We start from the raw sequence: 26,738 nt of genomic DNA on the forward strand, positions 1-26,738 counted from the left end.
TTATTATAACCATACTGAGACATGATAGCCTGAAACAAACGCTTTGTAGGCGTTTAAACTGTTGATAACAATTGTCACTCATTGGCGTGTATGCCTGACTGTAGCTAGCAGCCTGAGTGCGGGGTTGTCAATCCCAATATAGATCTACACACAACTTGTTTCGATCCCCTGACTGGAGACTCTGGTTATAATATCAGGACTTTAACTTGGTTGTCTAAATGAATTAAACAACCTGAATTGAATGACTCATAAAAAGCATATAAACGTTACATGTATATTAGTTATGAAAACCCAATCATTCTGAAATAAATGATTGACAGTATGTTCTTGAATTAGTATTTTTAACATGTATATGAAAATTGTATATCCCTTGATTTGTTTTGAACCAAACATTTGTTTCTTGTAAAACTGTGTATTCTAGTATACTTGATTCATGTATTATTGTTCTATGTATCATAAATTATACCTATTATAATTTATATGTACTTTCTAAATTGGTATTTAACTGTTTTTGAAAGAAACCCCTTTTTGCTCAACATGTTACAAAGGGAATTTAAACTGAATGAAATAACTTCAATATTTATATACATATACAATTATATATAAGTAAAATTTAAACAACATTCGGACAAATAACCGGTACTATAAGCCCACATCCAAACAAGGAAAAGGACCCAGAATGAGTTATCAGTCCTAAGCCTTTTAAATCTTATTTATATATATATATATATATATATATATATATATATATATATATATATATACACACACACAAATATGAATCTTGGGGAAAAATATAAGTTTACGAAAGAGTTTAATGTTTTGAGAATATTTTGATGATTTAATGTCGTTTTATCATGATTTAAAATTATGATTTTATAACACAAAGTTCTTGTGTTATACTTGTATTCCCCCCCCCCCTTAAAACAGTAGAAATTATGAAAATACGGGGGTATGAACTCACTTGATAGGTGGTGATTTGGAGAGCGTTTTGTTTTCTGGAAAGGAGTTTATTTGACGAAAAAACGGCTTTAATCGAGTAGAGTTTCGACTGGAGAAAGTTGTTTTTCTCCGGAATCTCGGGGCTTCGAGGCTTGCTTAGGGTTTTAGAATTGATATCGGGGCTTTAGGGGTTGTAGGAAATTTTAAAGTGGTGAAAGAAGTGAAAAGAAGTGGAAAATGGTGTGAAATATGTGAAAAATCCGGAGGATCTCGCATGCCTTATATAGGGCGAAGCCTCGGATCCGAAGCAAGGAGAAGCAGTTGCGTGTTCGGACAGGTGGCGAGGGGGAGGGTTCACTTCGGACAGCTAGCGAGGCACGTCGGATCAGGAGTGGACCGGACTTCGGTCGAATCAGAAGAAGGCACGGTGCGAGTTCGGAAGCTCCAGCGTGCGAAGGGCGTGTGGGATGGCCACTGGACCGCGGATGCGGTCTAATCAGAAGGTGACACAAAGTTCTTGTGTTATACTTGTATTCCCCCCCCCCCCCTTAAAACAGTAGAAATTATGAAAATACGGGGGTATAAACTCACTTGATAGGTGGTGATTTGGAGAGCGTTTCGTTTTCTGGAAAGGAGTTTATTTGACGAAAAAACGGCTTTAATCGAGCAGAGTTTCGACTGGAGAAAGTTGTTTTTCTCCGGAATCTCGGGGCTTCGAGGCTTGCTTAGGGTTTTAGAATTGATATCGGGGCTTTAGGGGTTGTAGGAAATTTTAAAGTGGTGAAATAAGTGAAAAGAAGTGGAAAATGGTGTGAAATATGTGAAAAATCTGGAGGGTCTCGCATGCCTTATATAGGGCGAAGCCTCGGATCCGAAGCAAGGAGAAGCAGACGCGTGTTCGGACAGGTGGCGAGGGGGAGGGTTCGCTTCGGACAGCTAGCGAGGCACGTCGGATCAGGAGTGGACCGGACTTCGGTCGAATCAGAAGAGGGCACGGTGCGAGTTCGGAAGCTCCAGCGTGCGAAGGGCGTGTCGGATGGCCACTGGACCGCAGATGCGGTCCAATCAGAAGGTGACACAGGGCGTACCCGAAGAAGCCTCGCATGCGAGGTGACGTGGCCGAGTATGCACCATGTGATTTTTCCCGGTTTTCAACATTTTTCGATTTTCATGCCCAAAACTTGCGAAATTCATTACTTTCGCATACGAGATCCGTTTTCGACGTTCTTTATATGCACACGTAGGTAAAATTATAATCTATGACTTTCGTTTAGACTTCGTCGGCTAATTTTGACTTTATTTTTAATATTATTATTTTTAACAGACCGAGACAGGAAATCCGTTAAAAATTCATAACTTCTTCATCCAGCGTCCGTTTTTGTCTGTCTTTTTACCGTTGTACTACTATTGACGAGACCTTCAATTCTCGTTTAGGTTGTGTTGGCTAAAAATCACTCGATCTTTATTTCGAGTTTTTAGCTGTATACTACTATACTGAAACTTAGAAAAATCATAACTTCCTCATACGAAGTCAGATTTTGACGTTCTTTTTATGAAAGTTCTCGGTTTAACATAATCTACAACTTTTATTTAGATTGTTATGGCTAAAAAGCTTTTTATTGAAAATTCACTTTATACACTGAACAGTGTTTTGCCGGTTTTGTCGCGGATCTTCGATTGGTCATAACTTCTTCGTTATAACTCGGATTTTAGTGTTCTTTATATTTTTGGAAACCTTGTTACAATCTCTACCACTTTGTTCATCCCAATCGAGATTGTTTAATACTTTATTTTTGAGGGTCAATTATGTAAATATACACAGTATGCTAAAATTTCTCTTTATTATTTTAAAAAGAAATACAAATTGACCTACACTATTACATAGGTTTGAAATAACGGTTTGTTACACTGTAACTGGTCAAATAAATCGTCTATCCTCGAGAGTGGATAACGGTTCTTCACTGTCAGCTTGTTTAATCCCGGTAATCAATGCACATCCGGTGTGAACCATCCTTCTTCCTGACGAAAAGTATCGGTGCTCCCCATGTCGAACTGCTCGGATGAATGAACTACTTGCCCAACAGTTCCTGCAACTGTGATGACCGCTCCTGCATCTCTGGTGGCGCCAATCGGTATGACGCCTTGGCGATAGGGGCCGCACCCGACACCAGGTCGATCCGGAACTCGACCTGTCTCTCCGGAGGTATCCCTGATAACTCCTCCGGGAACACGTCAGCAAACTCTCTAACCACTGGAACCTCTGAAACTGGAGTCTGATCCCTGACCCACGTATCCACCACATACGCTAGATAACCCGCACACTCGTGCTGAATATACTGCCGAGCCCTGACAGCTGAACAAAACCCTGATCCCACTCTAGTGCCCTCGCCATCTTCAATCAGTTCTCCCCCACTTGGGGTTCGAACTACTACCCGCTGACCCTCACAATCAATCATGGCACCGAATCGACTGAGCCAGTCCATCCCCACAATTACGCACACATCCCCCATGGGAATCAAAATCAAGTCTATCGAAAAGGATACTCCGGAGATCTCCAACTCACATCCTTGGTAGACCAAAGAAGTAGAAACCCCGTGTTCGTTGGCGATAGAGACTCGCAACGGACACTCTAGCTCGCCTACTGGCACACTGAACTCCCTATTAAATGCCTGTGATACAAATGACCGACTCGCCCCCGAGTCAAATAAAACCAATGCAGGCAAGGAGTTTACTAAAAACGTACCTAACCACAGGTATAAACAGATAAGCATAAAATATATAAGATCGGTAAGATAAGGGATAGAAACATACCAGCAACCACATCTGGCGCTGCCCTAGCCTCCTCTGCGGTGAGCTGGAAGGCACGCCCCTGAGCCTTCGGGGGCTCTGACCTACCTGACCTCCTGTCCGTAATCCTCAATGTAGCTGGTACGGGAGCCTGTGCCGGCGTGGCGGCAAGTAACAAACAGTTGGCCTTCAAGTGGCCAACCTGATCACAGCGATAACACAATCTCATGCTCGGAATTGAGGCGGGCTGGCGACAGTCCTTCGCATAATGTCCGTCCTTTCCACACTTGTGGCACCCACTACCAGCTCGACAAACCCCAGAATGACCCTTGCCACACTTTCCACAAGTGCGGCTCTGTTGACTCCCAACCCTAGAATCAACGGTCTTAGACCGCTTCGGCGCCGGTTGTGACTGTGTCGGGGCCTGTCGCTGCTCCCTCAACTGTAACTCAATCTCCAACTCACGCCGCCTAGCGGCCTCCTGTAAATCCAGTAGAGTATCACATCGCTGTGTGGCAACAAACTGACGAATGTCAGTCTTGAGCATGTTCAGATAACGTGTCATCTGGGCTTGCTCAGAAGCAAACTCTGGGCAGAACATCGCCCTCTCAGTGAACATGCGGGTGATCTCCGTCACCGACTCCCCATCCTGTCTCAAACTCAAAAACTCCTGAGCCAAACGTTCCCGCTCGACCCGTGGAATGTATCGAGCGTGGAACATATCCCTGAACTGCTCCTAAGTAACAGCAGCTCTCTGATCATCAGTGTACGGCCCTGTCGTCAATCTCCACCAGTCCTTGGCCCCGAGCCTCAGCAGGTTCAGGGCACATCTGACCTTCTGGTCAGTAGGACACGAGCAAGTAAACAAATACCCCTCTACATCAGAAATCCACCTCATGGATTTGATGGGATCCTGAGTCCCATCAAAAGTAGGGGGCTTCGTGTTATCGAAGTCCCTGTACTGAAAAGCCCGGCTGGCTCCTCCTCCTCATGCCGCTGTTACAGCCGATGCAGCTGCAGCGGCAGCCGTCTCTACAAGGGCTGCGTAACGCTCGTCGAAATACTCGACCATGGCGGTCTTAATAGACCCAAACATATCTGGTAGCTGTGCCCGGAACATAGCGGCAACCTCATCTTGCAGGATCTCTCGAATCTTGGCATCTAGCTCCTCTGTCCCCATCTGCACCACAGTCTCGGGTGCTATTGGCCCCACCTGGCCTTCGTCTCCTGATCCTGATCCTAACCCGCATCCAGTCACAAAGCGTCTCGTAACCACCATTCTGAAAACATACCAGAAAGATATCAAATAATCAACATGATAACAGGGGACCAACTTCCAACGAAACCCTAGGGGTTGTGACTTCCTTGCTAAGCGTATGGGTCCTGTGCTTTACGTAGTACGGGCCCATACTACCTTCCACACCTACCCATATTTGTCTCAAGTATCACCACAACACCCTAACCATATATATATATATATATATATATATATATATATATATATATATATATATATATATATATATGGGAAAGTTCAAATGAGAACACTAAATGATGTGAGAACGTGAGAACGATTCTCAACCAATCATTTCATTTATTAAGTAATATTTTAAATACTATTAGAATATATATAACTAAACGTGTAAGGAAAAAACTATAAAAGTGAAATAAATAAAACAAGGAAGTGGTGGTTACGGAGGATTTTTAGGGATAATAGTTAATTATGTAATTAATTTCATATTTGTTTCCCATTTTAAGGGATATTTAATTGTTTCATTATTGAATCATGTTTGCAAATTTGACATAATTCATATATATTTTTTTTAAAGGAAAATGATTTGTTTATTCCTAATTTTTTTTTCAACAAACTCTTATGATTTCGATTTCAACTAAAATCAAAATTCAATACATATCGATTGAAGGCAAAAAGTTGACATCAAACTTTGGCTATGAACTTATGAATAAAATACCGAATAATTTTGAACATTTATATAAATAGTAAAATATTCAAATATAAATTGTACTATGACAATAATGATGACATAATTATTCCTCATAGAATATACCATACAAGAGTTATTCACATATGAATATAAACATATATATCAATGTGAATGATATCATCTTCCATTAAGAATATCTAGAAAATAGGCACAAACAATATTTATGATGGAATATTATCATTATCATAAAAAAAAATTATATCTATTTAAGAATATATATTTTTTTCAAGACGAAATACAAAAATAACAACAAACATAATCAAACTAATATCCATATTAGAATTATATATAATTTTTAATATATATATATGGCTACTAATAAAAGTAATATTCACGAAAGAATTAGAAAGAAAGGTATGTGGATTCTCATACGTGTCTAATGGATGTATTATCGTTTATTTTATTTTTAAAAATTTATATCTATTTAAGAATATATATTTTTTTTAGTAACTTTTTAATGAAACGAATTTATAACTAAAGTGATTTTATAACCCATTTGACGAAACTCATATTACATAGTTAACACTTTTAAAATCAATATTTTAACATTCAAACACAATATTTTAGTAATTATACATGCCAAACATAAATGTAAAATGGATGTATTATCGTTTATTTTATTTTTAAAGAAATAGAGAAGCCAGAATCCAAAAGGCATGATATCATTTCTTAAAATTGGGCCAAAATTATGTGTTAATTTATTTTATCTTGATGGAAACAAGAACATCAAATGGATGATAAGACTTTTTTTCCATAAAAATAGGGTTTGAATTTAAATTGGTTATTAATGGTTGTAGCAAATACCTAAAATACCTTTTTATAAATATATTTTTTAAAAATTAATTAAATAAAACGATTGGCTGAGAAGTGTTCTCACGTTCTCACTTTATTTGATATTTTTATTTGAACCTACTTCTATATATATATATATATATATATATATATATATATATATATATATATATATATATATATATATATATAGCGAGCACTCGATCCTCACTCCTAGAGGAATGCTAAATATCACATAACTGGCCTCCCGGCCTCACATGACCCACCCATCCATGAAACTTCCACCAACCCTGCAACACTCATGTATGCTAACCATACATAACGCTGGACCTTATAGACTTTCGAATACCTGATCCTACCCTAAGCTCTTCATCAAACAAGAACAGGAAATAAGGCCAAACCAAACATTCTCAGGCTATAAGATCTTAATTATGTACAGTCGTGATGCATACACTAAGCAACTACAGTAATGATGTCAATCTCATATAAAGAAAACCCTAGGCTAGACGGCATCATGTAATCAGACAATTCTATCATGCAATTCCTGAAGATCCTTAGCCTAGTACTAACATGCTGTTCTAACATATCATAATATCAAATAACCGTATAGTATTTTGGGGCCTACTTACTGGCTCCGGCTGATCGTACACCCTGCATCTACCTAACTGGCATAGAAACTAGCATGCAACGGTAACTCATACTCATCATACTACCAACTGCTAGGATATCATATCCAATGGGCCGACCTTGGTGCCTTAGACCCCTTAGTATAGTGAGGAAACTCACCTCGCAAATAATGTTGAAGTACCGAACCTCTTACTGTCGTCTCACCGGAAATCCCGAACTATCACATAATAAATACCAAGTCAATACACCACATAACAGTCTTGACTAAGGGCCCATACAATCCATCATGTCCATTCTCTTTATTGGGCCAAAGCCCAATGCCAAGTCCATAACTTTGAAAGTCCTTATGCAAAGCCCATTATTGGCCCAATTTACCAAATTGGGCCCAACTTCCTAATTGGGCCTAATTCCAAGATCCATTATCAAAGCTTGGTCCAAAACATCATATTCATAAAGTCCAGCAAAGGCCCAAATCCAACTAGTCCATAAACAGCCCAAAACCCGAAGCCCAAATGTCAAAAGCCCAACAGAGGACGTACGCGGGGCGTACTCCTCTGGTACTCTGGGCGTACTCGTTCTGATGTTGACCACCATCGGGGTGGTTGACCCAGTACGTTGGGTGTATTGGATTTACGCTGGGCGTACGTCGCGTTTTGCCAAAATCTTAATAAGTGCTTAATGGCTTAAGCACTTAAGCCTAAACTTCAGATCCAGTGACCAAATGTGCCTAGGACCCATAAAGTCACGAACTTTATCACTTTGGGCGTCCAGAAAGTTCTTAATACTTGGTCTTAATCCATTAAGACCTTCCTACTCCATGCATGGGACATCTTAAGCTATTAAGACCTCATTTTTATCACTCAAAACTCCTTCAAGAGTCTAGAAGGACAATTCATTTTGTCCAAATCACATCATGCACCATCTTGGGACTTTTTGGGACAAGAAATGGTTCTTTAAAGCAAAATGGCTAGATCTAAACATATATGCATAAAGTTTGAAGCTTTTTACCTTCTGTAGCTTCTAAGGCACAAACCAACTTCAGATCTACAAGCTTGATCGTCTCCTCCAACTCCTTGGTGCAACACCTTCTTCTTAAAACACTCAAGAAACACTCAATAAGCTCACACACTCAAGGAAATGTCTAGGGTTTGGGGAAAACGACTCTAAGCAGTGGAGGCTGAGGTAAGGGAGGGTTTGGTGCTCATAATGTTGCTTATATAATCCCCAAACCCTAAATATTAGGGTTTCATCCTGATATAAGTACGCCCAGCGTACACAAGTGTACACCCAGCATACTAAGGCGGACCCTAGTACGCTTAGCGTACTCTTATGTACGCTCAACGTACTCCTTCTTGAGGTTGCAACCTTGGCCCTTATACTTGACTTGGCTCTACACTTCCAACCCCAAGGACTACAAATGACAAAGTAATGATAGAATAGGGTTTGGAAATACCTGCAAAATTTCGGGATGTTAAAAATTACATTACCTATATCCTTATCTTGATCGGTTATCATTGCAGATGGGCACTTGTTGAACATGCACTTTATAGAATGCTCAAATAATGTCACAACTAGCATTCTAGCTAGGAAATTATGTACTCTTGTAAACATTATCTACTGTAAACTCGTAAACCCTAATTCATGTTATGCTTGAAATTCAACCCACTTTCATGAAACTTAACTTTTGGGCCATAATGGGCCTAAAATGGATTGGTTTACCTTAATGGGCCTTGTTGGGCCATAACAAATCCAATAAGCGATAATGGGCCGTAAAACTCATTCTTTTATGCAATTTGGGCCGTAATCTACCCAAGGGGTCCAATGGGCCGAAAAACCATTATTTTGGGCTCCATATTATGGGCTCTATTACAAAAGGCCCAAGCCTTTCCTTCCCTTCTCTCTCTCTCGGCCCAAGTAAAAAACAAAAAAAAGGGAATTAAGGGGATTAAGGAGGGTTAGCCACCTCCTTATTACATGTTGGACTTCCATGCAAGTTCACATGTCTCCATGCAACCATCCTTTCATCTATCTCTCTCTTCTCCTTCTCTTCTCTTCTCTTCTTGTTTCGGCCGAGAGCACCCAACACCCACACCAAATTCATTTTTTCAAACACTCACTATTCTCCCAAGAACACCTTTCATTCCTCCATCAAAAATTCGAGATCTAGGGCATTTCAAGGAGGTTCTTCCATAAGAAACCATTATCTTTGGTAAGTCTTTACACATCCAAGCTTCATAACTTCACTCTCTTGTTAGATCATTCCTTTACACAAAGTTTTTGGTGTGTATACTCTTAGAAATCTTCTTGAGTTCGAGATCTACTCAAGGAAGTTGCTAGGACCAAACTCTTCCATTTTCTTTCTTCAAAACCGAAGCAACAAACCTAAGGTGAGTTCATACCCCTCTATTTTCGGTTTTCATATGTTTTATGGGGGAGAATGCAAGTAAAATGTGAATATCTATGTGTATTTGTATGATATGTGTGATTTCTTGTGTTTTTGTGATATATATGTGCTAAAAATGAAAGATATTTCGAGATCTATAGTTCAAGAAGGAAAAATATGTGACTTAGTTCATATTTCACTTAACATGTCAAGATAAACTAATATACAAGCTTTAAAATAACACACTACAACATAAAACTCATTATTGGACTATTTTTGTCAAATAAACAAAAGTTTGGGAAAAAGTTGTCATTTACGGTTTTTACAAGGTTCAAAATGCCAAAACAGTTAAAATGGAAATTTCTATGAACATTATGGATTTCAAAGGACTAAAAATGAAATTTTTGGCTTATTGGGCTAAATTTTGGGCTTTTCGGCCCATAGGCCCAAAGTTGCGAAAAATATGGATTTAAGGGGCTGAAATGGTAAATTTCTCAAAACAGTGGGTAGAAAGGTAAATAAATCTATTTATGGGGTTTAAAATGATCATATTTGTTAAAAAGGATTGAAAATGCAAAGATTTTGGATTTTGGGTAAAAAGTGTAGAAATTGCGAAAAAAGTGGACTAAAATGAAAATCTTTTAACTAAAGGGTTGAAACTTTCTAAAATTTACTTTTGGGCTTAAAACATTATTTAAATAAGTGTTCGGGTCAAAGATGTCAAGAAAAATGGTTCAAGGACCTAAAATGTCATTTTTTTTATAAAAAGGGCAAAAATTGTCAACTTTACAAAATAAGGGGCTGAATAAGTCAAACTAATGTTTTTGGTCAATTATGTTGATAATAATAATAATTGGGTCAAAATATACAAAACTTTATAACTTATGGGTTGTAAATAGAAAAGTAACTATTTTTATAAATCTATAAATCGTTATAAAACATATTCGTGATTTATACGACACATCGATTAAACAACACGCAACATTAATTTTATACAAAACAAGTAAAAGTTCAAATGGTTGGGCTTGAGAGATTCTAATCATGCTTAATGGGCATTCGTGACTCATTAACATGGCTTTTGGGCCCAACATAAATAATACATGTTATTGGGCCTCTTGTGACCCAATTACATGCTTAAGGGACCCTCAATGGTTTTTACATGCTATTGGGCCTCAGTGGCCCATTAGCATTACTAGTAAGGTCCAAATAAATCATATGCGAAATGGGCCAACGCGCTTTTCGTATACTCGACAGCCTTAAATAACATACAAAATTAGTAGGGCATAGTAGTCCTCTTCTTCTCGTCTGTTAGGCTTACCTTCTCTTCATGTGGATTGAGTGAGTAATAACGGGTGACACCAATAAGTGTCGGTCGTAGTCTGTAGTTGTAATCAAAGTCTCCTGGAGGGAGAGCGAGAGTTTGTGTATAGATCTATACGGGGGTGACTCCCCCACACCTAAGTTGTTCGCTACAGTTAGACTCGGCCAGTCTAGGGTGACAAAGTCTTAAGATCAAATTTCGGTGTTCATTAGAATGCCAAGACAGACGAACTAGTCATTATCATGCATGGTTATAACGACTCACGTAGAAATCCGATATCATTAATCAAGGGAAATCATATTCATTCGATGTAACGATACAATAATGCAAAACGATCATAACTCTCTATCGGAAAACATCGGGTTTTCCGGGGAAACCAATCTTGCTCATTTGTACTTTCAATAACTATAATGCAAAAACTTCTCATTTATTCACGTTTTGAAATCATCCACGCACATACTTACAGGATCATCACAACATTTTCAAGAAAAGTTTTAATACAGAAAATATTGGATTTTCTGGGTTTACCAACGACATAAACTACTTTACATCAAACACCCTTATGAACTCACCAACATTATATATGTTGACCGTTTTTAAAATAACTTGTATTCTCAGGTAATCGTTAGACAAGGGAGCATCCAGTGTGTTGAAAGTTTCTTTTGTAGTTGCAAATCACCAAACACTTTATATTTTGGAATCATGTAATGTAAACCTTGTACTTGATGTAAACAATGCCAGTTGTACTATGTAATGTTTGGTGATGAATGTGTTATGTTTCATGTATATTCATTGTGATGATATTTCAATTTAAGTCACGCGAGCCCTCGGACGTTTCCGCCGTCTGGTTCGGGGGTGTGACAAATAACCATTGGAAAGTTTCTTCCATTTCATTCTCTAGCAATGCACCACCAAAAAGTATGGATTGGCCATGATGGTTCACTCCAACAAAGGGAGAAAGTGGCATCTTAAATTTATTTGTCATGTACGTAACATCAAACACAACATCTCCAAATATAGTATATGCATCCCTTGATCTTCCATCAGCCCAAAAAACATTTCGAGGAGATCCAACCGTAGATAAATCAACAACAAAATACTGGTTAACATCAACTAATGCTTTATCTTGGAAATGTTTGATGAGCCCATAAAACTCTTTCCCTTTGTATTGTCTTCGTTCCTCAGATAAGATATCCACACACTGTTTTGAAGTAACATTGATGTCAGATGGAGATTTCATTGCATTAACAACCTTTTTGATTGGAGAAGGCTTTAACCCTGATTGGCCAAGTTCCAACATAAGAGATTTACACGCCAATAAACGATGTAACTTTCCATGCGAGCGATGCTTCATTACTTTTGTCGGTGTAATACTCAACTCATGATTGTGTTTATCGTTAAACACATCCACAAACCATTTCCCATCTTTCCGTTTTGAAATCCGAACCATTGCTTTACACCCGGTCCTTAAATTTCTACGCCGTTTTTTTGCATCTCCATGTGAACTATTAGCCTTCAATCTTTTGAAACCTTCTTTGTTGCAAACATACATCTTACGATAAACCTCATTTGTCGTCTTATTTTTATAACCCCAATGAATTCGTATACCAAATCCATGTAAAAAAGCATATCGATTATAAAATGCATACGCATCATGAGGTGTATCAAAAATCTTTCCCATGATACTTTCATCATCACTTTCATATACATCATTACCAAGGTTCATATCCTCATCAACATCTTCGGTTGTATCTGTTTGTAATGGATGATCAACTACTTGAGCTTCTAAATTCATGGTGTTTTGCATGTCATGTACCAGATACACAAGGCATCACCCATCAATAAAAACTCATAATGTATAAACATTGATAAATTGACAATTATAGAAGGTTAATTATGTTTCTGTCTTTCTTTCATGGAATTAGAAAACACCCTGAACAAATGAGAAACTAGTAAACTGAAATTAATTGAAAAAAGTGTTATAGATTCATCATATTCAAGTTTTCATTAACTTATTCAAATTTAACAACAAAAAAACATAATAGGGGATTGGTATTTTGGTTTTTCTCTAATTTTATTGTTTGAAATTATTTCTCTTGAAGACGAAATTAATATTATGGTCCATATTATTGTAATCAATACTTTCTTCCATCTTTAACTCACAAAGCTCTAATTTTAGTATTTGAATTAAATGTTTTTCATTGAGCTGCTACCATTTAAAACTTAATGGTTTTATGAAGCTTTGACTTCAGAAAGCACTTTTAAGAAGCTTTTGGAATTAATGGCTCTACATGTGGTATGCGATTTGCAAAATTGATATTATCGTGATGATAATGATAAAAACTAACTTTTTATTATTATTATTATTATTATATGTTGATCGCATTTTGAGGTTGAATGAACGAAACCAAAACAAAAAGTAAATATATGTATTTCTAAATATCATACTAACCAACGGTTGGGAAACAAGAGTTTTTATCTTAAATCAATTTGATTGTACACAGAGAACTATTTGCCGATTCAACTTAGAGATTTGATATTGAAAACGATGGGAGTTACGATTACAAGTGGGTTTAGGGTTTAGCATGAGCAATCAATAGAGAAGATCGTTAGCAGAGTTAAAGAAGGAAACAAAGGATATGCATGGAAAAAACCCGTATAAGCTCGGAACGTGATTTGGTGGGTTTTTCCACAAAAACGATGTAGTTTTGAAGGGTTCTATACCCAAGCATGCATACATTACAACCTTATATTCCCTTTTCCATATATATATATATATATATATATATATATATATATATATATATATATATATATATATATATATATATATACTATCTTATAAAAGAAATCTCACTATTTCTAAAAATAAATTGAATATAATAATATTATTTTTTTAAGACGTCCAAACCATTAAGCTAATAATACAAATGATCATCAATAAAATAATATTATCTTTAAGTCGTTCAATCATATTAACTGAGCGTACAATCAACCAATGCATGTACTTCTCTATGGAATTTTGACTCGGCTTTAATCCCTTTTATCCCTGATTGAGTCTGTTAATTGCTAAAATATCGACAAACATCTCTCCATTCTATTCTGGCTACTTCATGTATTTCCCTTGTAGAGCAACTACACAATTCATTTCTCTCTCTAAATATAAATCTCCTTGCACTACCGTTTGATTGCATCACCATAAAGTCCGTAAGTAATATTGGAAATCCTTTGCATTACCATCGTTTTTCAGATTATCCACGACCATCGCATCTTAATGGAACTAACCTCACATATAAAAACCAACATCGCCTAACACCGTAGACACAATCAATCTAATGCGCCGCTCCTCAACCTTTCCATCACCATCTCTGCCTCCACCACTAAACCATCTCCATCTCCTTCATCATCTTGCGCAACTACCACCACCGCTCTTCTCCTTCTCTCTTACTAACTGGCGACCTTCCCCACTACACACCGTTGTTTCCACCATCGCTAAATCGCTTTCCATGTCGCTACACACACCATCATCCACTGAGGCTATCACTATCTATTCTCTCACTTGGTTGACCCTCCTGGAAGAAGAACCATATGCTGGTAACTATCTCTCCTCTCTATATCACTCGATCTAAAATCAGAGATTGAGGTTGTTCATGTGTTTTTTTTGTTGTAAAAAACCTTAGAGCACCGAGTTTATGGGTGTTCAATTAGCTTATTTGGATCTTAACTCACATGGTTCCAGTGATTCCTCTATTTATTCCGAGTTAATGGATGCTAACCTTGTAGCACCTGGTTCCTAGTATGTATTTACTTAAGTATTTTTGCATTTTTGACCTTGGACTCGGCGAGTTGAAGGACCAACTCGCCGAGTAGAAGCAGGATGAGACGCAGGATTTAAGTGATGGACTCGTCAAGTCGGATCCTGGACTCGACGAGTAGGCTCTGTATGGACAAAACCCTAATCTGAGGGTTTGCACCCTATTTAAACAACCTTATACAGCCTCCATCGCCCCTTTATGCTCCCAGAAACCCTCTATAGCAAACCCTAGCCGAGTGTGTGAAGATCTTAAGGCATTTGTGGTGATTTTGGTGGTTTTGTTCACAAGGAAGAAAGAAGAGCATAGAAGGATCAAGAGGAACCTGAAGGATTCGAGTTTGGTTCATCATTTGCAGTCTTTGAGAGGTATAAAGTCTGTACCTTGCTCTTTCATTTGATAGATCCCTTTTTGGGGAGATTTAGGGCTTTTATAAGCCATTTTGGTAACCAACCATGATTGCAAACATGGTTGGGGGTCAAGACTTCAGATCTTGCACTTGGGAAAAGTCACAAGGCAGATTTGGGTTGCTTTTGCACCCAAGAAAGGTCCCATGCATCATAAGAGCTTATCTTATGTCCTTTTGAGCTCAAAGTCCCATGCATGCACGTAAAGTTTGTAACTTTACGTGCTAGAACGATTGAAGGAGCTTAGATCTACCTTTTGGTCAAGTGTTGTACATCAGAAATCGAGGATTTAGGGTGTGGATGCCATCGACTCGGCGAGTCCGTTCTTGGGACTCGACGAGTCCAAGGCTTTGAGTACCATATCTGTCGAGGGCCAAAGAACTCAGTTGGGTGTTAGAAGGGTTGTAGCAGGACATAAAGAGTGACCCAACGCATTGGACCTAGTTTTAGACCTGGAGTTCATGGGACTCGACGAGTGCTAGAACAGACTCGGCGAGTCCAAGGCAATCTCCTTATGGTTGAAGATGAACTCGACGAGTTGTTCATACAACTCGGCGAGTCGGATGAAGGTTCATTCGATGTTCATATCGAAGAGGGACTCGACGAGTTGGCGGCCCAACTCGACGAGTAGAGTCGCGGATGAGGACAGTGGAAGAGATAGGGACTCGACGAGTTGGCGGCCCAACTCGGCGAGTCGGGTCAACTGGAAGTTGACTTTGACTTTGACTTTGACTTGGACTTGGTCAGGGGTAAAATGGTCATTTTACCCTAAGAGTAGATATCAGGTTCTAACTGATTGTTTTGTGGGATTATAGCCGGAGGGTTACCGGAACAGCAGTCAGACAGTTGCCGAGCAGTTTTCCAGCAGTCAACTTTACGAGGTGAGTTACCTTCCAGTAGCGGTGGGTCTACGGCCACAATGCCGGCCCACCAGTAGGAGTTGTATATTAGATGATTGTCTTTGTGATATTCATCTAGGTTTGCTACTACCTGATATGTTATGTGCTAGTATGATATGAAGTTATATGCCAGTTGCAGTAGGGGAGATAGTCCCTAAGATCTCCGGTCGATGAGGCCAAAGAGGGGTAGTCACACCCAGTCATACTAGATAGAATATGATTATGTGATACATGTTATGTGGTAGTGGTAGTGGGGTGAAATAGTCCCCGGTATCCGGTCGACAGGACCGAAGGGGAGGCCAGCACCCAGATATGCTAGGCAGTATCCGGTCGACAGGACCGAAGGGGAGGCCAGCACCCAGATATGCTAGGCAGTATCCGATCGACAGGACCGAAGGGGAGGCCAGCACCCAGATATGCTAGGCAGTATCCGGTCGACAGGACCGAAGGGGAGGCCAGCACCTAGATATGCTAGGCAGTATCCGGTCGACAGGACCGAAGGGGAGGCCAACACCCAGATATGCTAGGCATTATCCGGTCGACAGGGCCGAAGGGGTAGGTCAGGCACCCAGATATGCTTGACAATATATGCATGATATGTGATTTTATGGTATGTGGTACGATGGGGGAGCTCACTAAGCTTTGTGCTTACAGTTTACAGTTTTGTTTCAGGTACCTCTTCAGCGAAGGGGAAGGAGCCGGCGCGGTAGCTGCACATCATACACACACCCCAGATTCCGCACTATGAGTTTCCTTGGGATTGTGCTCTGACATTATCACTATTTATGATTTGGATTTTCAGACATTATACATAGTTTTATGAGATGTTATGATTTGACAATGTTTTTCCTCCGAATGTTTTAATGAAAGTAATATATATAAATGAAATTTTTGGGCGTGAAAAATGGGCTGTTACAAGTTGGTATCAGAGCCCTGGTTTGAGGGATTCGGACACACCCTCGGGGGTGTCTGGACTCAAATCGAGGGATTAAAAGCTTTTTACAAGAAAATGGTTGTCTAAAATATAAGTTAAAGGAGTTTTGAGAAAGAACGAAGTGTGTGATGTGCGCGACCGGCCGAGCTCAAGTAAGTATTCCCCAAGGTACACATACAAGTTTATGTTATGTTTACAGCTTCAGTAGAACAGCATGCTAGAAAAGGACTAAGGATCTAGGAATGATGCCTTATGTGCCTGCTTTATGTGTTTCAGCTTATGAGAATTGCATGCTAGTATTGAGTAGATAGCAGTAGGATAGCATGTTTAGGTTATACCTGATAGTATGAGCTTAGCATTATGTGTTGGTGCAGTTTCCTGTTATGAGGATAGAATTGCTTGAGATCGTTCCCTTTGTCTGAATGCTGCTTGGTTTGTGCTTTGTGGGACTCTGAGTGATGGGAGTTAGCCATCAGGTGAATACGTCACGTCACATGTGATCAGGATTGAATAATCTCAGAGTGCTGGATTTGACCCTATTGCGCAACTCTCGTTTGAGTCTAACCGTTGTAGGGACGAGTCTTTTACTCGAAAGATTATCTGAGCCTCGTTACATGTGATGGTATTCAGGTAATGGCTAGTTGGCATTACAAGGAGGCCTTCAGTAGCTGAGGACTGGTTTGGGTAGAGTCAGAGATTTCCCTAGGGCAAGCCTAGGATGAGAGTAGCAGAGATCAGTAGCAGTAGTAGTGACTTGGTAGAGTCGAGGCGGTTCTTGAGGAAAGTACAGATAGATGTGGAAGGTAGTATGGGCCCGTACTACTGAAAGCAGAGGATCCGTACTTGAATCGAGAAGGGCTGAGGCAAGACCAAGGAGCTCGTGATGGATGTGATCCCTCTAGATGTATCAGTAGCACTGACGATTGTCATTATGTATTGCAGAATGGTGGTGCTACGTCCGAGGCCAGCAGTTGGCAGTTCAGGAGAGGGATCGGGTTCGGGCTTAGGTTCCGAACCAGTGGATGGGAGGCTACGCGAGTTTATCGCGTCCGAGATCACTAGAGGCATCCTTGATGCGACCCCGGTCATTTTTGGGTCGATCAAGGAAGGGATTGTCGAGCTGATGGAGGATCGCCTCCGGGTGTTCAGGAACGACATGGCGACCAGCCAGTCGGGATCACGCACACTGTCCTTTAAGGACTTCAGGGGCAGTGGTGCGTCGGAATTCCATGGGGCGAAGGACCCCATTGTGGCCAGACGGTGGATTGCAGACATTGAGTCTGCACAGTTGACCAGCTTATGCCCTGAGGGGTCGAAGGTGAGATATGCAGCAGGATGCTTGAGAGATAGGGCCAAGGATTGGTGGGAGTCGGTTGGTGACTCTCTGGGAGCCCCGACGGTTGAGGCTATGATATGGCCGGACTTTGTAACTCGGTTCAGGGCAGAGTTTGCACCAACAGTGGAGCTCCAGCAGTTGGCGAGGGAGTTCTTAGATATGAGACAGACTACGGAGACTGTGGCGGAGATCACCACCAAGTTTCGGGAGAGGGCGTTGCTAGTGCCCCAGTATGCGGGAGATGAGGACATGAGGAGGACCCGCTACCATGACATGCTGCGAGCTGACATTCGGGAGCATGTTAGTTTTTCAGCTTGCCCTACCCTGGATTCCATGATTGCCAGGGCAAGGGAGAGGGAGATTGATCTGGAGCATATCCGGAAGAGGAAGGTAGAGGAGGGACAGACGACTGGGGCTTCGGGGAAGAAGCCCAAAGGATCAGATGGTAGGCCGAAAGGCCAGTCAGGACAGGGCCGCTGCAGGAAATGCGGCATGCCGCACGAGGGGGCGTGTAGGTTGGGATCGTCGGGCTACTACAAGTGCGGCAAGACGGGGTACTTCAGCAGGGATTGTACCGCCCCTGCACCCACTATTCCGACATCTGAGTTGCTGTGTTTCCACTGCAACCAGAGGGGCCACAAGAAGGCCAATTGCCCCCAGTTGACAGCAGCAGCGCCAGTAAAGGCGCCAGCTCCAGCGACCCTGCGGATTACTGATGGCCGGCAGGGCAAGGCAGAGGCTCCAGTGGGGAGGAGTCGGGCTTTCCAGTTAACTACCGAGGAGGCACGTGCTGCACCCGATGTGGTGACGGGTATGACCTCTTGTTTATGCTTTTATGATATGCTGCTGTGATTTTGATATGTTATGTATGTGCTCTGTTTAGGATCGTTCCATGTGAACGGTATCCCAGTTCAGGTATTGTTTGATTCGGGTGCTACCCGATCATTTGTCTCTCTTGCGCTTAGCAAGAAGTTTCCTGAGTCTTCGGGCATGTTGGATTGCCCTCTAGAGGTCGAGATTGCAGACGACCGGTCAGTGCGAGCATCTGAGGTCTTTGGAGATTGTGTTTTGAGATTGTTTGAGGAGCGTTACCTGGTAGACATGGTTCCTATTCCGTTGAGAGGGAACAAGATGATTATAGGCATGGATTGGTTGAGCCCCAATGGAGCAGTGATAGATTGCGCACAGCAGTCGGTGCGAGTCAGGACCCCAGGAGGGGGAGAGTTAGTGATTCAGGGCGAGAGGCCACAGCGAGGGCCAGCTTTATGTTCAGCAACGAGGGCAAGGCGTTACCTTCAGCAGGGTTGCGCAGGATATGTCGCTTATGTCATGGACACCCGGGAGGCGGTAAAGGCGACAGTGGGCGATGTGCCCGTGGTGCGAGAGTTTGCGGACGTATTCCCCGAGGAGTTGCCTGGGATACCTCCGGAGCGGCAGGTGGAGTTCAGGATCGACCTAGTCCGTGGTGCGGCTCCGATAGCCAAGGCACCGTATTGGTTGGCTCCTCCTGAGATGTAGGAGTTGTCTACACAGCTGCAGGAGCTGTTAGACAATGGATTCATTAGACCAAGCAGTTCGCCCTGGGGAGCCCCGATTTTGTTTGTGAAGAAGAAGGACGGGTCGCATCGGATGTGTATAGATTATAGGGAGCTGAACAAGGTGACGGTGAAGAACCGTTACCCACTCCCAAGGATTGACGACCTCTTTGACCAGCTGCAGGGAGCATCTTGGTTCTCCAAGATTGATCTGCATTCAGGGTATCATCAGATGAGGGTCAGAGAGGAGGATGTGCATAAGACTACGTTTCGGACGCGTTATGGCCACTATGAGTTCGTGGTGATACCTTTCGAGCTCACCAATGCTCCTGCCGCGTTCATGGACCTCATGAACCGCGTGTGTAGACCGATGCTGGATCGGTCAGTGATAGTTTTCATCGATGATATATTGGTTTACTCCAAGATGCAGGAGGAGCATGAGGAGCATCTGCGAGAGGTGTTGGGGACTCTATGGAGGGAGAGCTTGTACGCCAAGTTCTCCAAGTGCGAGTTCTGGTTGCGCGAGGTGCAGTTCCTTGGGCACCTTGTCAACCAGAACGGTATTTTGGTCGACCCGGCTAAGGTAGAGGCCGTGATGAGATGGGAGGTTCCGAACTCTCCATCCGAGATTCGGAGTTTCCTGGGATTAGCCGGCTATTATCGGAGATTCATCCAGGACTTCTCCAAAATAGTCGTACCTTTGATGCGGTTAACGAAGAAAGCCGTAGTTTTCCGTTGGGGGCCTGAGCAGCAGGTGGCATTCGAGACGCTGAGACAGAGGTTGTGCGAGGCGCCAATATTAGCCCTGCCAGAGGGCGTAGAGGATTTTGTTGTGTACTGCGATGCGTCTATTTCAGGTTTGGGCGCAGTATTGATGTAGAGAGGGCATGTCATTGCTTACGCTTCGAGGCAGCTGAAGCCTCATGAGGCGAACTACCCGACGCATGATTTGGAGCTGGGGGCTGTGGTGTTCGCCCTCAAGATTTGGCGTCATTACCTTTATGGTGTTCGTTGTACCATATACACGGACCATAAGAGCCTGAGGTATCTCATGGACCAGCCAAATCTGAACATGAGGCAGCGTCGGTGGTTGGACGTGGTGAAGGATTACGATTGCGAGATCCTTTACCACCCGGGGAAGGCCAATGTGGTGGCCGACGCGCTTAGCCGCAAGGCAGCGCCGATCAGGGATATCTGTCTGAGGATGATAGTGGTGACTCCGCTGTTGGAGCAGATTCGGGAGGCCCAGCAGGAGGCCATGAAGGAGGAACATCGGAAGAGCGAGCGGATTGTGGGGCAGGTTTCCTCCTTCGACTATGATAGCCGAGGGTTATTGACTCTTCACCATAGGGTGTGGGTCCCTTATCATGGAGGCGTGCGCCAGATCCTGATGGAGGAGGCACACAAATCCAGATTTTCTATCCATCCCGGAGCCACAAAGATGTATAGAGATCTTCGTCCTGATTATTGGTGGCCCTGCATGAAGCGGGATGTGGCATGGTACGTGGAGCGGTGCTTGACCTGCAGGAAGGTCAAGGCCGAGCACCAGAGGCCACACGGCAAGATGCAGCCGTTAGATATTCCCATGTGGAAATGGGAAGATATTACCATGGATTTCATCACCAAGCTTCCCGAGACTGCACGGGGAGTGGATTCGATTTGGGTAATCGTGGATCGGTTGACCAAGAGTGCCCATTTCATACCGATCCAGGAGAGCATCTCGGCCGAGAAGTTGGCCGACATCTATATCCGAGAGGTGGTAGCTCGGCACGGAGTGCCAGTTTCCGTGATTTCCGACAGGGATGTGTTGTTCACTTCCAGGTTTTGGAAGAAGTTTCATGACGAGCTGGGTACTCGTCTGCATTGTAGCACCGCCTTTCACCCGCAGACGGATGGTCAGAGCGAGCGGACCATCCAGACATTAGAGGATATGCTACGGGCATGTGTTTTAGACTTCAGAGGTAGCTGGGATACCTACCTTCCGTTGGTGGAGTTCTCGTATAATAATAGCTATCATGCGAGTATCGACCGTCCTCCCTTCGAGATGTTATACGGGAGGAAGTGCAGAACCCCGATATGTTGGGGTGAGGTTGGCCAGAGGGTCATGGGGAGCACCGAAGTGGTGCTCAAGACGACAGAGAGGATTCAGCAGGTTCGGAGCAGACTTCAGACTGCTCAGAGTCGGCAGAAAAATTATGCCGACAAGCGCCGATCGGACCTGGAGTTTCAGGTCGGGGATATGGTTCTTCTGAAGGTGTCGCCATGGAAGGGCGTCATCCGGTTCAGGAAACGGGGTAAGTTGGGTCCCAGGTGTATTGGACCCTTCAGGGTTATAGCCCGGGTGGGCAAGGTGGCATATAGGTTGGATCTGCCAGCCGAACTCAGTCAGATCCACAGCACTTTCCACGGTTCCCAGTTGCGGAAGTGCCTGGTGGACGACTTGGCAGTAGTACCCTTAGAGGACATTCAGGTCGATGACAGCCTAAATTACATTGAGCGACTTGTAGCAATCCTCGACCGGAAGTCGAAGGATCTGAGAAACAAGAGGGTGGAGCTCGTGAAGGTGCAGTGGCAGCACCGGAAGGGCTCGGAATGGACCTGGGAGCCGGTTGATGAGATGATGGAGCATTACTCAGAGTTATTCCAGGATCGAGCAGCAGACTTCGTGGACGAAGTCTAAAATAAGTGGGAGAGATTTGTAGCACCTGGTTCTTGGTATGTATTTACTTAAGTATTTTTGCATTTTTGACCTTGGACTCGGCGAGTTGAAGGACCAATTCGCCGAGTAGAAGCGGGATGAGACGCGGGATTTAAGTGATGGACTCATCGAGTCGGATCCCGGACTCGACGAGTAGGCTCTGTATGGACAAAACCCTAATCTGAGGGTTTGCACCCTATTTAAACAACCTTATACAGCCTCCATCGCCCCTTTATGCTCCCAGAAACCCTCCATAGCAAACCCTAGCCGAGTGTGTGAAGATCTTAAGGCATTTGTGGTGATTTTGGTGGTTTTGTTCACAAGGAAGAAAGAAGAGCATAGAAGGATCAAGAGGAACCTGAAGGATTCGAGTTTGGTTCATCATTTGCAGTCTTTGAGAGGTATAAAGTTTGTACCTTGCTCTTTCATTTGATAAATCCCTTTTTGGGGAGATTTAGGGCTTTTATAAGCCATTTTGGTAACCAACCATGATTGCAAATATGGTTGGGGGTCAAGACTTTGGATCTTGCACTTGGGAAAAGTCACAAGGCAGATTTGGGTTGCTTTTGCACCCAAGAAAGGTCCCATGCATCATAAGAGCTTATCTTATGTCCTTTTGAGCTCAAAGTCCCATGCATGCACGTAAAGTTTGTAACTTTACGTGCTAGAACGATTGAAGGAGCTTAGATCTACCTTTTGGTCAAGTGTTGTACATCAGAAATCGAGGATTTAGGGTGTGGATGCCATCGACTCGGCGAGTCCGTTCTTGGGACTCGACGAGTCCAAGGCTTTGAGTCCCATATCTGTCGAGGGCCAAAGAACTCAGTTGGGTGTTAGAAGGGTTGTAGCAGGACAGAAAGAGTGACCCAACGCATTGGACCTAGTTTTAGACCTGGAGTTCATGGGACTCGACGAGTGCTAGAACAGACTCGGCGAGTCCAAGGCAATCTCCTTATGGTTGAAGATGAACTCGACGAGTTGTTCATACAACTCGGCGAGTCGGATGAAGGTTCATTCGATGTTCATATCGAAGAGGGACTCGACGAGTTGGCGGCCCAACTCGGCGAGTCGGGTCAACTGGAAGTTGACTTTGACTTTGACTTTGACTTGGACTTGGTCAGGGGTAAAATGGTCATTTTACCCTAAGAGTAGATATCAGGTTCTAACTGAGTGTTTTGTGGGATTATAGCCGGAGGGTTACCGGAACAGCAGTCAGACAGTTGCCGAGCAGTTTTCGAGCAGTTAGCTTTACGAGGTGAGTTACCTTCCAGTAGCGGTGGGTCTACGGCCACAATGCCGGCCCACCAGTAGGAGTTGTATATTAGATGATTGTCTTTGTGATATTCATCTAGGTTTGCTACTACCTGATATGTTATGTGCTAGTATGATATGATGTTATATGCCAGTAGCAGTAGGGGAGATAGTCCCTAAGATCTCCGGTCGATAGGGCCAAAGAAGGGTAGTCACAGCCAGTCATACTAGATAGAATATGATTATGTGATACATGTTATGTGGTAGTGGTAGTGGGGTGAAATAGTCCCCGGTATTCGGTCCACCCAGATATGCTAGGCAGTATCCGGTCGACAGGACCGAAGGGGAGGCCAGCACCCAGATATGCTAGGCAGTATCCGCTCGACAGGACCGAAGGGGAGGCCAGCACCCAGATATGCTAGGCAGTATCCGGTCGACAGGACCGAAGGGGAGGCCAGCACCTAGATATGCTAGGCAGTATCCGGTCGACAGGACCGAAGGGGAGGCCAACACCCAGATATGCTAGGCATTATCCGGTCGACAGGGCCGAAGGGGTAGGTCAGGCACCCAGATATGCTTGACAATATATGCATGATATGTGATTTTATGGTATGTGGTACGATGGGGGAGCTCACTAAGCTTTGTGTGCTTACAGTTTACAATTTTGTTTCAGGTACCTCTTCAGCGAAGGGGAAGGAGCCGGCGCGGTAGCTGCACATCATACACACACCCCAGATTTCGCACTATGAGTTTCCTTGGGATTGTGCTCTGACATTATCACTATTTATGATTTGGATTTTCAGACATTATACATAGTTTTATGAGATGTTATGATTTGACAATGTTTTTCCTTCGAATGTTTTAATGAAAGTAATATATAAAAATGAAATTTTTGGGCGTGAAAATTGGGCTGTTACAAACCTTTTGTTTTTTAGGCATTTGTTTCTGAAGAGTTATTTCCTGGTTCTACTGTCCGGTGGTTATGTTTTGCGGTTCAACAACATTTGAGAGGTATTTATGTTACTATATCCCTTCATTAAACGTGCAATATTTAAGCTTTCTATTTAATTAGTCTTCTGAAAGTTGTATCTACTCAGATATTTATTTTGGATTTTTCATAGATATTGTTGTTGTTGTTTTTGTTTTTTGGTTGTCTCTACCACTGGTGGACTGATTTTACGATTTGGTCAACTCAGATGGTCAATCTATGGAGTTGTGTGTTTGTTCAGATTGTTTTTGTACCAAACCAGTATTTACAGGATTAAAGCTTTGATTTTTTGATTTTTCGTTTTGTTTTAATCTGAAATTGTAACCCATCAATAGACCTTCAACCATTGCTTAATTATGATGGAAATGTGAAAACAAAGAAATTATTTATTTTATCTAATATATATTATATCAACATGGAGATATTGGCAAAGACTTACACATGAGAGGCACAATTGAAGCCTGATACATATCCATAAACTTTTGACAGCATTTCCGATCTTGATGGGTTTTCAAATCCGGTACATGAAGGTTGACTTTGTCTTCAATAATTTGTGTTCAATAGGATTCCTCTGTTTTCAGTAATATATGTTTACATTGACTTTAATAATAAGTTTTCCTTTGATTAAAATCGGTCCATCTTGTCTTCAATAAATTTTTTCATCTTTGGGGTGGATATTTTGTAAGCACTAAGCTTAACCTTATTTTGTTTATTCTTTTTACAATGTCATGTTGTTTAGGGGAGTGCGCTCAAAGATGAATGGAAAGTTGAAGTTGTATCTCAGGAAGCACTTAACCATTTATAATTGCCCAATCGTCTAACAGAATAAGTTGAAGTAAGGCAATCCAGGTTTGGAGAAAATTTATATGTATGTTTATATGCATTAACTCATATTTACAGTTTTTTCTATCTTGTAACGTTTTCCATCTTATATGTTTTTTGTTTATATAACAAATTTATTTGTATATACTCCTTGATTTGTAGTCGGTTTAATGTAACAAGTTTTGATCATCTTTTAAAAATATGATTAAAATAATGAAATTCTACCTAGGGGTATGCTTATTTTTATATTCAGCTAACTTTCAATTTTTTTTTCTTAAAACTTTCGAAGGGCAGTCTCAATATGAGAAGAAAAATTGTCGCTACGGCATGACCTGTAATGAAGAAAGTGTTGGAATTGTTAAAAACTGAATATTGACAAAAACTGATGTGAATGGTGAAAGCCACACCAGTGTACAAGTATTTTGAAAATTGGATTTGATGGAATCCTTGGTCCTTGGGGGAGATGTTTAATGGAATTTTGCCAAGTTCTTGGTTGAAAAAAATAGGCAGCTTGTTCATAGCCACTACCCAACCACTTCGCCTTTTACAGTCGAGGTTAAGAATAACAAAATTGAGCAAGATGAGTCATAAAAAACTAAAAATGGATGATTGTGTATGTGGTTTTTGAAAGATGAACGGGGAAATAAGATGGATTACAAATGCATTTAACTCTAGCAGGACTGGAAGCCATAGTATTGGCTCTTCCTCAAATATACTAACTGTACTGTGAATTTATATGAGGTTAAAAGATTTTAAAAAATTAAACAAAAATAAAAGTTATACTACACTTCAGTTACTTCCTAAAATATAAATCAAAGCTTTTTTTTTTAACTTTTATGCCTTATGTGTTAATTTGTTTGTTTTAATTATATCTACTATTTTTATTTATCCAATATATTTCACTAATAAACTTGGAAACCGTTCCTGACTGAGTAGATGAGGAGGAGATGATTTGAAAGAGTAGGGGTCGTGTATTATCAAAAACATGAGATGTAACCTGTTTTGCTTTCATATCAATTTTTATACCATGTGTTGGCATCCATATGTGTTTTGTATTTGATTCTTGGCATATCACTTTTCTACACTTGATACCCTGTTTTGTCTTCGATAGAAAGTTTCAAATGAAGAAAAAGCCATGATCGATTCAAGTAAAGTAAAAAGTTATATCGGCTTTCATATTTATAATAGATAATCATTGTGG

At 41.7% G+C, this 26,738-nt stretch overlaps 1 protein-coding gene across 1 annotated transcript in view; it reads right to left on the reverse strand.

Annotated features, from left to right (window-relative positions):
• LOC145127804 (protein FAR1-RELATED SEQUENCE 5-like) overlaps positions 1-12,650 on the reverse strand; it is a 41,050-nt gene extending 28,400 nt beyond the window's left edge. The window contains exon 1 of the mRNA XM_079062931.1: positions 11,718-12,650. Coding sequence (XP_078919057.1) covers positions 11,718-12,650 — 933 coding nt within the window. The remainder of the gene's footprint in view (positions 1-11,717) is intronic.
• Between the last annotated feature and the right edge of the window lie 14,088 nt (positions 12,651-26,738).

The sequence above is a fragment of the Lactuca virosa genome, chromosome 7 (genome assembly GCF_052849685.1).
Source record: "Lactuca virosa cultivar CGN04683 chromosome 7, Lactuca_virosa_CGN04683_v6, whole genome shotgun sequence".
NCBI lineage: Eukaryota > Viridiplantae > Streptophyta > Magnoliopsida > Asterales > Asteraceae > Lactuca > Lactuca virosa.